We start from the raw sequence: 13399 nt of genomic DNA on the forward strand, positions 1-13399 counted from the left end.
CTCCACGGAGGTGTATATAGTAAGTGGGTGGAGCTTTGTGCTGTCAAATATTTACCTAGGAGAGTAGCTGAGTTAGAGCAGGATAAGATCCGGGTCTTGATGCTTCTGTTTCACTGCAGCAAGATTATTGCTTGGGCAATGGATTTTCATACACTGTACAAATATATCTATCAGCTTTGCCTCACGATGCAGGTAGGAGAAGGTTTGCCTTCATCAATAATTCACTAATACACTGGTTCCTTCTTGTGTAGTCTTCTCAGGAAAATGTATGCTTGTCTTCTGTCACATACAGGTTGTTTGGGGTTTAGATGAGGTGAAAATCCTGAATCCTCCAGAGGAGGCTTTGCCAGACCATCTTTTGCAAGTACTCTACTCTTGTGATGAACCTGCTACAGTACAGCTGGACTGTGTTGTATCCTTTGAAACTGGCACCATAAGCACATTTCTGCTAAGACAGTGGAACTGTGTCCCAGGTGTCAATAAAATAAGGACTGTGAAGCTGAATCTGCCAGACTGGTTGGTGTATCAACCTGATGGGATTGTTCCAGACTCTCAGTGGGTGCTGAGTTGTATCCTTCGAGCCTCAGTCAGACACACTGGATATGATGATACTGAGAAGTCTGTCAGAGCTCAACATGTGGCAAATTTGAAACCTAAGCCCTACTTAAGTCGACGTGTCAAACAACATCAGCTCTGTATTGCCTGGGGCACACAAATGCTCCAGCTAACTAAACAGTTTATCCAGAAACAGTGTGCCTTGGAGCAAGGTGAGGTTGGAGAAGTACGAGTAAAAGTTAACTCTATATGAAGTTAAAGTGAAGCTATGAAAAAAAAAACATTCTCTCACCGTATTTGACAGCAATATTCTGTGAATCTTAAAGATTTCAGAGAAAGATGAAAAAACTCACACAGTCCTCGTTTTTTAAACTTTGCAATAACCATGCTAAATTGTAGGCTTCCAAATTTCATTTAGAAACGCTTCATTTGCTGTCTTCAATCTATGCTTCAACTGGAGAAAGCTTTGGTATCACAAAGACACTGAATCCCCACAGGAATGAGGTTCTGGAGTATTTACGTGTTAAAGCCATCTCTTTCCCATGGTATGATAGACTGTTTACAGTATATCTGCTAGTTTTCCATTCTGTCATTGAAGTTACCATTTAAGGTCATTTAAACAAGTCTTTTTTTATGGGGGGGTTTCTAGGTGTACGCTTTCCATCTGGATATTTGTAACCAGACACTGCCAGGAAGCCTTGTGTGGCGTGTTTCATCATATAAATTCCCAAAATAGTTATATCACACCAGCAATACTCCTCACAAAGTCAGGTATAGTTAATTTTTCTTACATATTCTATTTATCGCATTATCTTGACTTCCATAAGGCTCATCTTCATTCACATTAAACACAGGTCACCTACACATCCAGACGAATGGAGAGTCTCAGGAATCCTCTGCATTTCTCTCTTCATTCAAGGTCCCTTTAAATGTGTGGTGCAATCTTATTGTGATGGTGCAAGGTAGAACAGTAAGTAGTCTTTTGTTGACACAGCATACCGTTTATCATGCACATCATCATCATAATGAAAAAAACATGCTCATTGTCATTGCATCTCAGGTGGCTGTCAATATGGTATGCTTGGATAACAACCAGAGAACAGTTAAAACTTCTGAATATATGTAAGTCTATTTCTAATGTGACATCATGATTCAGTTTTTACCCAGAGGAAGAAAATGCATTTGAGGTGTACTATAACACTATGTGCTCTTCTGCTGTATAACATGCTTTACAGGTTTAGATTTATTATCATGTTTGATGACACAGAGGGATATTTTGTGATTGGAGGAGGGAAGTATATACCAGGAGTGAAAGGCTATTTTGGACCAGTGATATACCACCGGAACCGAATAGTGTCTGACATTATGGTACTTCTAGTAATACTGTACTTACTTAATACTTGTAGCTACATCCAACTCAACTGTTCACTGTGTTCAAGTCTGATTATATCTTTCTTTTTCAGTCTGAGTTTTATGTTCCAGATGTTATACAGAATTTAAATCTCACCAGGTGGCTGCAGACTTGTGAAGAATTTAGCTTTGACATGAATGTCAAGATCAGTGGCTATTCAATCAAGATCCAGCAGAGGACAGAAGCCGGTAATACCAGCAGTAGGGTTTACTTACACTAGATGGTGCAAAAAATAACTTTTCAAATAATGACACTGTGAGTAATGTGTTTGTGCTGCTTTTCTTCAGAAACTTGCTCTCATGCTTTCCATAAGTGGGTGGTAAAACACAGACAAACATCAAATCCACAGTGTGCATCGTGGGAAGCAGCTGCTCCTCGCAGAAGACATGCCGCTAAACTGGCCAAATTATTAGTTTTAAAACATGGTGAGAGATGAAGTATAATATTTTCAATTGCCAGGGCATTTTAAAATATAATGCGGTCTGAATTAATGATGCTTTTCTGCAGTTGTAATAGCTGCTGTTTTGGATTCTGCATGTCATTAAACACATTAAAGTTCAATTTGTTCCTTGCAGAAGGAAGAGCAGTTGGCCTGCATGATTTGGGCAGAGCACTATACTCCTTATCACTCCATAAGCTGGGCAAAGCGAGAAGCACGGAAGTGGTCAGCAAAGTATTATCACTGCTTCTCCAAGCTGGCTGTCTAGCTGATACCCGAGCTCTGCACATGTCATCTGTGCTCTACAGTACTGGCCCAGGAGTCCAGAAAGAGCCTTTTAAGGTCTGTTTTATCAGGTCATTTATAGTTTAATTAGTTATTTGTTTTTTAAAAGCTTTTTTTCAATATATTCTCACATGTTTAAATGTATGATGCAGGCTTGGCTCCTTGGCCTGCTGGGTGCCCAAAAGGGTGATCGATTGGCATTGCTGCATCTTGGGCACCTGCACCACCTTGGACTGCATGGTCAGCCCAAGGATCATGATCTGGCCTATGCCTATTATGCTAACATTGCTCAACAGACAACTATAGACCGTCACAATCCCTCACCACAGCAGGTTTGGAAACCATTGTTTTTTTCTATATAAATAATTTTTTTATACAATGTATGACCTGCTTTACCAATACATTTAGATTACTTTTTATCATGGCTACAGTTTTTCGATTTCTGTCCTCAATAAATGTATCTTTGTTTCTTCAGTTCATAAAAAAGCAGCAGTATAATGAAAGCGGAATTATTACAGTGATCAAAATTAGTTAACATTTAATTTAAAGCAAATTTATTTTTGAACCTTAGCATTTGTCTCCTCTTTTTTTTTCTCCTTTTTAGACAACAGTTGAGGCTATTTTTGTGAACGATGAAAAGATGTTGAATATCCAGACCAATGAAAACCACCACATCTTTCAATGGCTCAAACATCAGGCCCGGAGGGGAGCAACTGAGGCTGAGGTAGTCTACTGACTTTGTTGTTGCCCTTTTGTTTCAAGTATGCTTCTCACATTTCATCAAGCCAAAGACTGAGTTAACAGGTTTGTCACAAGACTAACTGCTGATATAACTGTTGGTATAATTGTTCTTCCACAAAGACAAAAGCAGAAGTAAAATCACTGATGTTCATTAGCAAGAACTACAGAGGCTACAGAGGTGGAGCATGGGCAAAGGAAACTCTGCTGGTGTTGATCTGCATCACTTTTTTTTTTAAAACTCGACTCCTGGGGGGATTTCAACATTTAGATTTTAGTAATACTTTGAAAATTTTCTTACAGCAAGCTATTGCCCGCATGCTATTCTGGGGCCAGCAAGGAGTGACTCCAAACATCCTGAAGGCTGTGAGACACTATGAAAGGGGAGCTGTCCAGTGGGAGGATCCAGTGTCAATGTATGACTATGGGATAGTACTTCTGCAGGTCAGATTTGTGTTTGATATGCAATATGGAACAACATTGACAAATATCTTAATCTAAAGCATTTTCCTTCCACCTGTGTTAACATTTAGTCACATCTACTTGTAATATATGAATGTTTCTCTCTGTAGGGACATGGAGTGGAAAAGAACATTCCAAAAGCTGTCACATTCCTAAAGAAAGCAATGGATAAGGTGGCTAAATGTTAAAAACTTCTTTATGATGTATTTGTTATCTATGCTGTAACATCTGGAGTCCACTTTAAGTTTGCATCTCATTCTGGTTCTCAAAATAATCGGTCCTACAGGGTCATGTTCCTGCAATAAATGCCTTGGCTTGGTACTATGAGCACTTTGAGAAGGACTACAAACAGGCCATACAGCTATGGGAACAGGCCGATCTCCTCATGTGTCCAGAAGCAGCTTTCAATCTTGGTGTGATTTACTCACAGGGCCTTTATCCAGGAAAACCTGCCAACCAGGTAAGCTCAACCGTAACATCATCATCCACTGTAACGTATATTTCATGGGTCCTGTAAGTGGTAATAACAAATATATCTTATAATATAACAAATTTATCTGTCCTACAGTATATAGCCTATAAGTACTATCTGAAGTCTGCAGAGAGAGGAAATATCAGGGGAGGGATTCTGATTGCTGACATTTGGACCACTGGGATGCCTGGCTTTGTCAACAGACATCCATCCGACGCCGTTTTGTCAGCAACTTACTTTTTTATTTATTTTAATTCACATGCATTTCTATTTGTCTCTTAACCAGAATGTATTCTTAACTTACTGCAGGTGGGTAAAGTGGGCAGCGGAGCACAACGGATACTTGGGCAGCATCTTACACAAAGCTTTGGATGCCTATCTCAAGAACGACGTGTAAAGTCTTTCTCTAGTCACAGTTGCCAAAATCCTGATCAGATCACTAGAATGCAATTACAGCTATTTCATCTTCTGACTTCGCTACAGGTTCACATCACTATTATATTACATGATGGCTGCTGAAGCAGGATATGCAGTTGCACAGTTTAATGTGGCGTACCTGTGTGAACAAAATTCGGTAAGTAACAGAAATGTAAATCTGAAATGTGCCTCTATTAGCCTAAATGTTATTGTCACTTTCCTGCTTACTTCAGCTCTCCCTCTTTATTTACTACTTTTATGTCAATAGGGAGGTTTTCTGGATCCTGATTATGCATCAGACTGTATGTGGAGATATTACAACATTACGATCCAAAGTCAAAATCCTAACACTTATGGTAAGTCACTAACTTTAAATGCAACAGAACAGTTGCAGACTTGTGCACTTACTATACCTGATTTGATCTCGAAATCTGTTTTCGCCCCAGCTTTTATTAGGATGGGCGACTTGTTTTACGAGAGGCATGGTAACAGGCAGAAAAACTTGTTTTCTGCAGCACAGATGTACACACTGGCAGCACTAAGGAACAATCCCCAGGTTTACCTGCTTTTACATTACACCTTTGCTATGTTTTTGTATATATTGTGTGCGTTTGTTTATGTTTTAGTAAGTCATACCTGTCATTTTCCACAGGGATGGTATAATTTAGGTGTCCTTGGTGAAGAAGGTTACAAGCTGCCACTGTCTATACTGATTAAACTTGGCATCTCAGAGTTATACCTGGCAGACAAGGAATTGCTTCTAAATGCCCTGTACAAAAGGTTTGTTTGAATACTGTCTGTATTAAAAATGCAGCTTACTGCACGTACGTATATGCAACAAAAAAATCTATATTTCTTTCCAAAAGATGCAGAGACTCGGAAGATGCAGACTCATTCTTTCCTTGCAGCCTTGCCCTCTTCAGTGTATACGTACAGACATTTCAAAAGCACTATAGCGCTGCTATTAAGGTAAGTGTAATATCCATATCTACAACAAATCAGTGATCAACATAAGATTTAACAACCCAAAATTAGGTTCAAACACAATATGTCATAACGGAAGTACTCAGTGTCTTTAAATTATTATTCTTTGTGTAGCCTGTAACATGTTTCTATCATTATACAATATAATGACATTCACACTGATAAGAAGTCATCAAATTTTAAAACTTGAAAATATTAAAATCTAAATCTATTAGGTAATGTGGTGTAGTATAATATTTATCTATCAAATTAATATTAATACTGCTTCAATCTGAATTTTGTGTTCCTGTTCCTTTTATTTCCCACAGTTCTGCACTGCTCTTGCTGTGGTTGCAGCTCCAACAGTGTTTTTAATCATCCGTGGTATGTTCAGGAGACGCTTGTCTCTCCACTAGAACCAAGGTTGTTGTGACACTTGCCTGCAAACAAACTGAAGGACTATGTGGAAAAATCAACCTTCATTAGCACAGAAACACCACAGTAGTTTACCTATTGGTTACTTGGGACAACTGTACGGAGCAAAGCTGACATAAAAATGAATGTATTTTTTGTATATGTCTGTGTCTGTAATCTGTTTACTGCTGTTAAAAAGACTCGCTTTTATTTTATTTTTTAATTGAATAAATCATAAAGATTGCTGTTTCCTCTGTTGATTATTTCATCTTGGTTCATTTGTGAGTGAATGACCAGATGGTCAGATGGTCAACTCCACCATCACCACTTTATACTGCATCATGAGAAACACATATCTTATAGTTCAAAATTAATATTTGGATTTATATAAAGTAAACAAACTAAACACATTTGTTTAAAAGCAGTAATAATATCCACAGCCCTGCCACTTTCTGGTTTAAATGTAATATTATATGTATGTACACTCAACAAAAATATAAACGCAACACCTTTGTTACTGCTCCCATTCCCCATGGGATGGACGTAGAGACCTAAAATTCATTCCAGATACACAATATAACCATCCCTCCCAAACAGTGGTCACAAATCAGTCCAAATGTGTGGTAGTGGGCACATCTGCTATATTGAGATAATCCATCCCACCTCACAGGTGTGCCACATCAGGATGCTGATCTGACATCATGAGTAGTGCACAGGTGTACCTCAGACTGCCCACAACAAAAGGCCACCCTGGAATGTGCAGTTTTGTCTCACAGCAAAATGCCACAGATGCCACAAGCAATGAGGGAGCGTGCAATTGGCATGCTGACAGCAGGAATGTCAACCAGATCTGTCGCCCGTGCATTGAATGTTCATTTCTCAACCATAAGCCGTCTCCACAGGCGTTTCAGAGAATATGGCAGCACATCCAACCGGCCTCACAACCGCAGACCTCGTGTAACCACACCAGCCCAGGACCTCCACATCCAGCAGGTTCACCTCCAAGATCGTCTGAGACCAGCCACCCAGACAGCTGCTGGAACAATTGGTTTGCACAACCAAACAATTTCTGCACAAACTGTCAGAAACCGTCTCAGGGACGCTCAACTGCATGCCCGTCGTCCTCATCGGGGTCTTGACCTGACTCCAGCTCGTCGCCGTAACAGACTTGTGTGGGCAAATGCTCACATTCGATGGTGTCTGGCACGTTGGAGAGGTGTGCGCTTCACGGATGAATCATGGTTCACATTGTTCAGGGCAGATGGCAGCTGAGAATGTCCCAGTTCTTGCATGGCCAGCATACTCACCGGACATGTCACCCATTGAGCATGTTCGGGATGTGCTTGACCGGCGTATACGACAGCGTGTACCAGTTCCCACGAATATCCAACAACCTCGCACAGCCATTGAAGTGGAGTGGACCAACATTCCACAGGCCACAATTGACAATCTGATAGACTCCATGCGACGATGTGTTGCACTGCATGAGGCAAATGGTGGTCACACCAGATACTGACCGGTTCTGGGTCCCCAGACCCCCAATAGCGCAAAAAACTGCACATTCCAGGGTGGCCTTTTGTTGTGGGCAGTCTGAGGTACACCTGTGCACTACTCATGATGTCAGATCAGCATCCTGATGTGGCACACCTGTGAGGTGGGATGGATTATCTCAATATAGCAGATGTGCCCACTACCACACATTTGGACTGATTTGTGACCACTGTTTGGGAGGGATGGTCATATTGTGTATCTGGAATGAATTTTAGGTCTCTACGTCCATCCCATGGGGAATGGGAGCAGTAACAAAGGTGTTGCGTTTATATTTTTGTTGAGTGTATGTGTGTGTATATATACAGTAACACAATGCTGCTTACAAACAGAAAACAATCCAGAGAATTTCTATAGCAATTCATATTCTAATAATCAGAGTTAAACAAGTAGTCACTGACAACTCTCCTCAGAACAAATTAGTTCAGCCACATCTTAATTCCCCTGGTTCTATTTTGGGGAATAATTTGGCATTTGTTGGGGGGGGGTGATGATGGTATGACAAATGTTTAGTTAATTAATTTTACGATAACATTGCATCCTTTGATATTGAAATATAAAAAGAAAATTGTATTTTTTTTTATTTTTCATCGCTCAAAATAAGCGTCACACTCGCGGAAGCCGGTATACCCGCCGAAACGCCGTGCATTTATCGAGACTTTCAACCCCAGATAGGCCAATTATGGATCTTCGGATCCACATTATGTCAGCAGCTGTTCTCCACCGTGAACTATGTTAAAAACAAACACCGCTCACGCCTCATAGATGATAGCTTACAGTCCTGCGTAAAGATGAAAGTGACTTCGTACAGCCCCGATTTGCAGACGCTGTGCGCAGAGGTTCAGGAGCAGAAGTTCCATTGAAAACATATCATGGCAGACCCGCTGCTTTTCAGCATCTCTTTATTGACCACTTTTCATACACGGTTGCTGCACGCATACAGCCGGCTATAGTTTTTCAGCTCACAGCCCGACAACACAACAGCAGAGAGAGCACAGACTTTAAGGCGGCGAGGCGTGATTGCGGGTGCCGCTCAGGTGCGTCCGACTCCCATGCAGCGGAGCTGCAGACCACGCCCCGCCACACACATTAACCAGGTAAAATACATATTTAGGCAGAATTTTGCAAATATCTATTTTTCATTTTTTAGCAGCATAGTGCTTCTTTTCCAATTACTTTTTAAAAGTCAGGTCAAGGCTCCAAAAGCCCAAAGGCGATATAAGGGGGGCGGCTCACAACAGTTTTTGTTTGCTACATGGATCATTTTAGTTCAGCTGGGTGTCTTTCCTTTTGTTATATTTCTTTAAGAGTTCAAAATGTGTTAATTACATAAATAAAATATAATTTTCTCATTAGCACTTCATGGATTTAATAAGCAACACACTTTAGTTGTTCACACAAAACATAAAGGTAAAAACAATATATACAGTGTTGTCTTCATTTTTTTTCTCTCACTTGTTATTTATTCAAATGTCTTTGATGTGAATTTTTCCCTCGCTGTCTTTATTTCCTTCTTTTTTTTTTCTTTTTTTTCTTTTTTTTTAATTTTTAGTGTTATCTTCATTTTAGACGTCAAAAATTTTTTGGGGCTCCCAGTGTTTTCTTCTGCGTGGAAACCGGGTCCAAATGGCTCTTTGGGTGTTAAAGGTTGCAGACCCCTGGGCTAAGGGATTTGACCGGACAGGCTGAGCCATGTTGTTTTAAGCTAGCATTACCCAAGAAGTTAGCCAATGTTATTGGCTACTCTTAGCTCCAGAAACAAAGGAATATTTTTCCCCCTTTTTTACCCACATTGCAAAGCATAATAACATTATGACTGTTGCAATGTCGAACCTGTTGAATTAATTATTGGATAGGTCAATGCAAGCTTTTTCAGTTAGTTTTTTTTAGCTACATTTTTATAGTATTTCTCCAGCTAAGTGCAAGAAAACTTACATTTAAACCGGGTTAAAATAGACTTGAAAAAACAACAGAATTGTCTTAACTCTTCATTGGATGGATTCAACAAAGTGGTGGAAACATTGCTCGGAGATTTTGGTCCTTGTTGAAATGATAGCATTACACAATTACTGCATATTTGTCATCTACATAATTGTGATGCCACCACATCCCAAAGGTGCTCTATTAGACTGAGCCCTGGTAACTGTAGAGGCAATTTGAGTACAGTGAAAGTAGTACCTACCATATAAATGTTACAGCCTTTAAAAAGACTCATCAGCTTTTTTCCAATCGTCTGTTGTCCAGTTTTGGTGAATCTGTGTGAATTGTAGCCACTCCTGTAAGCCATCAGCTTTAAGGTTTGACAAGTTGTGTGTTCAGAGATGTTCTACATTTGTTGTAGCAAGTGGTTGCTTAAGTTTCTGGTACCTCCCTGTCACCTTGAAACAGTCTGGCTATACTTCTGTGAACCCCTGCATCAACAATTCAGAGATCCATCCAACATCCAGAGGAGCTGCCATTCACTGGATGGTTTTTCTTTTTCGGACCGTTCTCTGTTAACATTAGAGATGATTGTGTGATATAATCCGGTCATTTTGACCGTGTCTACATGACTACACTGAGTTGCAGACATGTAATTGGCTCACAAAATATTTGTGTTGACAAACATTTGAACAAGTGCACCTAATAAAGTGCCTGATAATATAGTGTCTGTATTTGTGCATCATAGGCAAATACCCCAACTAAGTACAATAATTTGACAGCATGAAAACAAAAAGTAACAATTATTTATTCACTCATGAATGTACACTGAATGTACCTTAAATTTCAGTTGAAATGCCGCTTCGTGGTGTTGGAGATTTTTTTTTTCATTTACTGGTGATGGAGGCTATGACTAATGTACCTATTGGACAGCAGCTTGCAGTCAGCAGGGAGACTGACCTTCAGCCTCCAGACCTGGATTCAAGTCCGTGCATCAGCTTATGTTTTTGAGAAAGTTCCAAAATTCTTAAAACCTGGAGCGTTTCTATTATCCAGGTGACCTCTGTTCTTACCACAGTGCTGAAAAGGGCAATGACGTGGTTACAGAGGGTTGACAAATTAATGTCATCACCTCACTGATAATGACGTGAACCCTAAAGTAATACATCAGAATTACAAACACTGCCAAAATGGTTGGTTAAATTACAGGAGCCTGTCTGTCAGTTTAATATATGTCTCAAATTCCCAATAATACCCTGAACAATAGCTGTATTATACTGTGTGAGACATTAACCTCTCCAATTGAGCTGTGTAACAGACAGAGGCAGAATGGGTAGTTGGACAAGTGCTTTTGAAATGTAGAGATGGATTTTGTGCTGTGTATTGCTTACATTATAAGAGAGTGGTGAGTTCTGTACTTATATTAGTGATGATAACTATTTTGGCATGATTTGATAAACCTCTAAATGGTGAACTGCCTGTTATCATTTTTAATTTATTCTAATTTTACTGGGTCTAGTAATTTAACGGTTGACATATATGCCAGTAACAAAGAGAAATATACATGAGAAAAGCCAGTGATGTCTGAATAGTTGGTCTCACTTGTTCTTCCACTATTTTTTGCTGCTCTGATATATTACCACTATTTCACGGCCATTTTTATCTTGCTTCTTTTGATTTAGGACAGGGACTGTTATACAAAGCATATCTGTTTTTGTTCCCCTTACTGTGACTTTAATATGTTTTCAATTACTTTGTACAAAGAGAGGTTATAGGGTACGCTGTCCAAGCTTCAATAAGGTTCTGCAATCATTGTAATTTAAGTGCACCATAGCCAGGCTTGTGATTTGAAGCTCAAAAGCTGAAATGTGGAGAGAAGTTGAATAGAAAAGGAAACGCCAGCACTTGGGGAATTTGAAATCAAATTAGTGTAACTCTGCAGCTTTTACTTTGTGCATGCTGGTTTACAATGAATGCAGCTCCTGACAATCTACATGATCAATGCAATCTGTCTCGCTTTTTCTTTTCTTCTTTTTCCCATCCACTGGTTTTGATCTCCTTTTTCTCTTTTTTTCATTTTTCCCATCTGTTTCTCTCCCTCTGTGTTTGCAGAGGTTATTTGGCTGGTGCAAGGAAAGAGAGCTGTGGCAGTTGAGTGTGTACAGATAAGGCGAAGGGAAGAAAGTCATTCAGGCGGTGAGCTTCACTCATTTGTGGGATATACAACTGAAAGGCTACACAGAGGTGCAGACACTGTGAAGGTACTGTGTTTGTTAGTGTGTGTGTATGTGGTTGTGTGTCTATTGTATTTGGGGACGAGTGTAAAGTAGTACTAACTGCAGCACTTGTGGGCATTTTTAATCATTTCTTGTTTGCAGCACTGAAGACTTTTAGTTGGATTGAAGCTTTCCTTTTCAGAGACTTAAAAAGTTAGTTTTAAGTTCAAAGGAACATGTGTGGTATTTGTCAACTGTCATTATTTTTTAAGCTAAGTCTCCACATAACTGTCTTCAAGGATATCTGCTGTCTTTTCATTTTGGGTCTTCAGCTAAAAAGCTGTCTTTTCACTTTTGGTTAATATTCTGTTATTTAATCTTACTCTTACAAGTTAGGGTTATTATGGAACATTGGTATACCGAAGCTATAGTACTGTGTGCTCAGTATAATTAACTATAGCCTTGAAATATTTTATTTCCTTTAAAAATGCGATTCTGGACTAAAATCATATTATTGTATTATTTATTCATTTTTCCTATTTCTGCTCAAATCTTAAGCAAAATAGTGATATGTTTATGAGTCACTACGTTTTTCCATGTTAGAAATTATATGCCATAATCAGTGGGCCATAGATATCATAATGTAAGTGGTGTGATAAAAGCTATTTGAAAATTTGCAGCACACTCATTTTCTGGTAATTGTGGGGATCAGAGGAACTATAAAGAAAACACTGATCAAGCATCTTAGTGCACCAATAAGGCCTTCTTTCTAATGTGGAGATATATTGAACGAAAGCCAGCGACAATATTTAAAATGTCTTGGAGGACTTTTTAAAACCACTGATGAGTTTTTTCTACTTACATTTACATGTAAGAAAGAACATTTATCCACAAACTTTGTAATGCTGAAATTTATTAAGTAAGTTGAAATTTAGTGTTATCTTCCAGTTCACACACAGGATGCAAATCTCAAGCATGGATTGGAGCTGTCACTTGAGAAAACGAAAAACAGAGGAAATCAGTTTAGGCTTAAGGGAAAGAAAGTTGATGCTCACAAAGTAAGAGATGGATAAACAAAGCTATCACGACATTTTCAAGTGTCAAGAACTATAGTGAGAAATATCATCAAGAAATTCACACAGTGCAGAACATGCCTGCCAGAGCAAACATTTCAAAGACTCTAGTCTTGTTTGAAAGAAAACTAGTGAGAGATGTGTCTTAAGACCCCAGTACAACTGGCAGCACATGAGTGAATCACTCAGGCAAGTCGGGAATTGTGGTATAAAAGAAGACAATCAAAAGAACCCTACACAAGAATGGATTCCGAAGTTGCAGTGCAAGAAAAAATTCCACTTCTGCACAAGAAAAAACCTGCAAGCTAGACTGAAGTATCCTAAGGACAATCTGGATGGAGAATCTGCATCCAGATTGTCTGACCAAGTGCATCCCTCGGTCAGATACGATGAAGCTAGAGCTAGAGCTCTTTGGCCATAAAGACTTGAAGCCCATTGAAAATCTGTAAGTTGAACTGAAGACCAAGCTCCATGCCAGCAGACCAT

At 39.4% G+C, this 13399-nt stretch overlaps 1 protein-coding gene and 1 long non-coding RNA gene across 4 annotated transcripts in view; both read left to right on the top strand.

Annotated features, from left to right (window-relative positions):
* The first annotated feature begins 61 nt into the window (after positions 1-61).
* LOC309687793 (protein sel-1 homolog 3) lies at positions 62-6528 on the top strand. Of its 2 annotated transcripts, XM_082502989.1 has the most exons (23): positions 62-192; positions 293-767; positions 974-1100; positions 1205-1326; positions 1410-1525; positions 1616-1677; positions 1791-1923; positions 2019-2154; positions 2254-2391; positions 2542-2747; positions 2843-3022; positions 3295-3414; positions 3732-3872; positions 4001-4063; positions 4177-4350; positions 4459-4586; positions 4672-4755; positions 4846-4936; positions 5048-5135; positions 5226-5335; positions 5432-5559; positions 5646-5748; positions 6072-6528. In XM_082502989.1, exons 1-23 carry the CDS (start codon positions 100-102, stop codon positions 6156-6158), a joined length of 3105 nt encoding a protein of 1034 aa, XP_082359115.1. In that variant the 5' UTR covers positions 62-99; the 3' UTR covers positions 6159-6528. The 2 variants fall into 2 exon arrangements, with proteins under 2 accessions (XP_082359115.1, XP_082359116.1); XM_082502990.1 differs by lacking the exon at positions 1791-1923 and having other exon boundaries at positions 2066-2154.
* Positions 6529-8523: 1995 nt separating this feature from the next.
* LOC309687805 overlaps positions 8524-13399 on the top strand; it is a 61210-nt gene continuing 56334 nt past the window's right edge. For both annotated transcript variants that reach the window (XR_014270865.1, XR_014270866.1), the window contains exons 1-2: positions 8524-8801; positions 11737-11885. This is a non-coding gene — a long non-coding RNA (uncharacterized lncRNA). The remainder of the gene's footprint in view (positions 8802-11736; positions 11886-13399) is intronic.

Source organism: Aulonocara stuartgranti (assembly GCF_965226115.1).
Source record: "Aulonocara stuartgranti genome assembly, chromosome: 14".
In the NCBI taxonomy this organism is placed as follows: domain Eukaryota; kingdom Metazoa; phylum Chordata; class Actinopteri; order Cichliformes; family Cichlidae; genus Aulonocara; species Aulonocara stuartgranti.

Excerpts from the sequence above, each read along its gene's own strand:
- LOC309687793 (XM_082502989.1), top strand. The coding sequence starts at position 100 with ATGCTTCTGTTTCACTGCAGCAAGATTATTGCTTGGGCAATGGATTTT. Across the intron at positions 4,587-4,671 it reads CATCCATCCGACGCCGTTTT|GTGGGTAAAGTGGGCAGCGG; the intron begins GTCAGCAACTTA and ends AACTTACTGCAG. Across the intron at positions 5,336-5,431 it reads CACTAAGGAACAATCCCCAG|GGATGGTATAATTTAGGTGT; the intron begins GTTTACCTGCTT and ends CATTTTCCACAG.